The sequence below is a fragment of the Mus pahari genome, chromosome 23, assembly GCF_900095145.1.
Source record: "Mus pahari chromosome 23, PAHARI_EIJ_v1.1, whole genome shotgun sequence".
NCBI classification, from domain to species: Eukaryota; Metazoa; Chordata; class Mammalia; order Rodentia; family Muridae; genus Mus; species Mus pahari.
The window spans coordinates 10,404,391-10,406,620 of record NC_034612.1 but is presented as its reverse complement, the minus strand read 5'-3'; the positions used below and the strand labels follow the sequence as shown (position 1 = coordinate 10,406,620).

Below are 2,230 nucleotides of genomic sequence, written 5' to 3'. Positions count from 1 at the left end.
AGTGAGTTCCAGGACAGCCAGGGCTACACAGAGAAACCCTGTCTCAAAAAACCAACCAAACAAACAAAAGGCTGGTCACTCCACTTGTAAGACCTCCCTGGGGAGAGTCAGTTGTCCCCACCCCCTGCTCCCCTTGAGGTAGGCACAGGACCCAGGCTGACTCCTGTTTTGCAGACGGGGGTTGGGGTGGGGGAGAAGTGTTTAGATCCACAGTCCGGACTCAGAGGCAGCCACCGACTGGGAAGGGCAGTGCCTGCTGCAGTCAACTCGACCTCTTTCCTCTGGCTGACCTGACACGGAGGCTGAGAAACCCAGTCTGGTTTCCACATGTGGAGTCTGTTTTCAGGCCACCCTGCTGACCCCGTGCAGAGAGTGGAAGAGCCAGAGAGGGAGCCATAGGGCTGCTCAGAATCCAGCAGGCATGGGGGCTGACTGAAGGGCTGCCCTCCCCCCCCCCCCAGAGCCTCCGCTGTCATTCAGATCTCATCATTCCTACCTGGGATTGTCCCCATTAAAGCCAGCCTCCAGATCCCCACACTAAGGCTGTTGGGTGCCGGCAGTCAGGACCTTCCCATCCATGCAGAACTCTGCCAGTGACTGCCTTCTCAGGAGCTACACCGGGAACCACAGAGGATCCCCTCCCCACACCTGTTCTCCCCCTCAGGAGGCTAAGCAGAATCACCCCTAAACCTCCAGGCCAAGCAGCTTCAGTCAGACCTTCTTCAGGTGAATCACCCCGAACTCCGTGAGTAGGACCACGACAAGGAAACAGACGTAGAAGAGGAGGAGATAGAGGCCGTAGGCCTTGCTGAGCCGGAAACCCTGGAGCGGCACAGAGACCAGGGAGAAGACCAGGCTGAGGCCCAGTGCACTGGCCAGCACCCACACCAGCAGTCCGTCTGGTTCCAGCTGTGGGGAGAACAGGAGTTGTTCAGTCCCCACCCTGGGAGCCTTCTGGGCCATGTGCACCATAAACGGGGTGTTGGGTCCTTGGTACACAGCTATGGGGTCTGCCACGTGGGACATCAAGACTCGGCAGAGGGGACCTTTATCTACCAGTGTCCATGTCTGCCTGTTTGGGCTTTTCTTTCTGGCCTCCCGTGTTAGCGGCGATAGACATGCATTCCCATGCCCTATTTTGGGGGATTGCTGGGGATTCAAACCCAGGGCCTCGTGCATGCTAGGCAAATACCCTGCTAACAGAGCCCCATCCCCAGCAACCCCAAAAAAACCTTGCCCTGTGACTTAGTCTGGCTTTGAACTTGGGGCAATCCTCCTGCCTCAGTACTTCTGAGTACTGGGATTACAAGTGTGTACCATGCGTGGCTCTGGCTGCATGCTGCTACATACTGACTTCTGTGTAGCAGATGGCTGTGATCCTGCATCAAGTCACTGTGCGGGCAGGATGCAGGAAGCAAGCAGAGCAGGGGTGTGAGAGGACCCGGGCTGGGTATGGAAGTATTCGTTAAGACACATCTTTCAGCCCTTCCGTGTTTGAACGGTGGAGCTGAAGAAATAAATGGCAGTTGTGTGCACGCGCTCAGGGCTTGCTGTCTGTCCGGCCACCCTTTCTTTACCAGGCCTGACTTCTGTGTGGCAGTACAGGTGGTCCCGGGTGCAGTGCCCAGCACTGGGTGTGCAGAGTTTGTTTGCTTTGTGCAACACCTTCCAGTATGACGTCACTGAGGCATCCTGCCTTGACATCAGGGGGATGTCTGGTCTGAGGAGTCCCACATGCCTGCATTGGTTTTCTAGCCCTGCCTTCTGGAAGTTTTCCAGCCTTCGAGTGGAGTTTCTTAGGTGGATCCCTTGTATAACATACACAGGCCCCATCGAGTCTCGTTTAAAATGCAGATTCTGGTGTGTCTGCCTAGGTAAACGAGAGCCTGTATCAAAAGGAGGGTGGCTAGAAATAGATCCATTGGTAAACAATGCTTGCTGAGGGGCTAGTGAGATGGCTCAGCAGGTAAGAGCACCCGACTGCTCTTCCGAAGGTCCAGAGTTCAAATCCCAGCAACCACATGGTGGCTCACAATCATCCGTAACGAGATCTGGCGCCCTCTTCTGGAGTGTCTGAAGACAGCTACAGTGTACTTCCATATAATAAATAAATAAATCTTTTTTAAAAAATGTAAAAACAGCCGGGCGTGGTGGCGCACGCCTTTAATCCCAGCACTCGGGAGGCAGAGGCAGGCGGATTTCTGAGTTCGAGGCCAGCCTGGTCTACAAA

At 55.1% G+C, this 2,230-nt stretch overlaps 1 protein-coding gene across 3 annotated transcripts in view; it reads right to left on the bottom strand.

The window, feature by feature from the left end:
• Nucleotides 1-445: 445 nt before the first annotated feature.
• Nucleotides 446-2,230, bottom strand: part of Slc8b1 (solute carrier family 8 member B1) — a 22,653-nt gene continuing 20,868 nt past the window's right edge. For 2 of the 3 annotated variants that reach the window (XM_029533941.1, XM_029533942.1), the window contains exon 16: nt 446-909. In XM_029533941.1, the coding sequence (XP_029389801.1) occupies nt 712-909 (198 nt within the window). In that variant the 3' untranslated portion in view covers nt 446-711. The remainder of the gene's footprint in view (nt 910-2,230) is intronic. The other variant, XM_029533943.1, reaches the window with a different exon arrangement.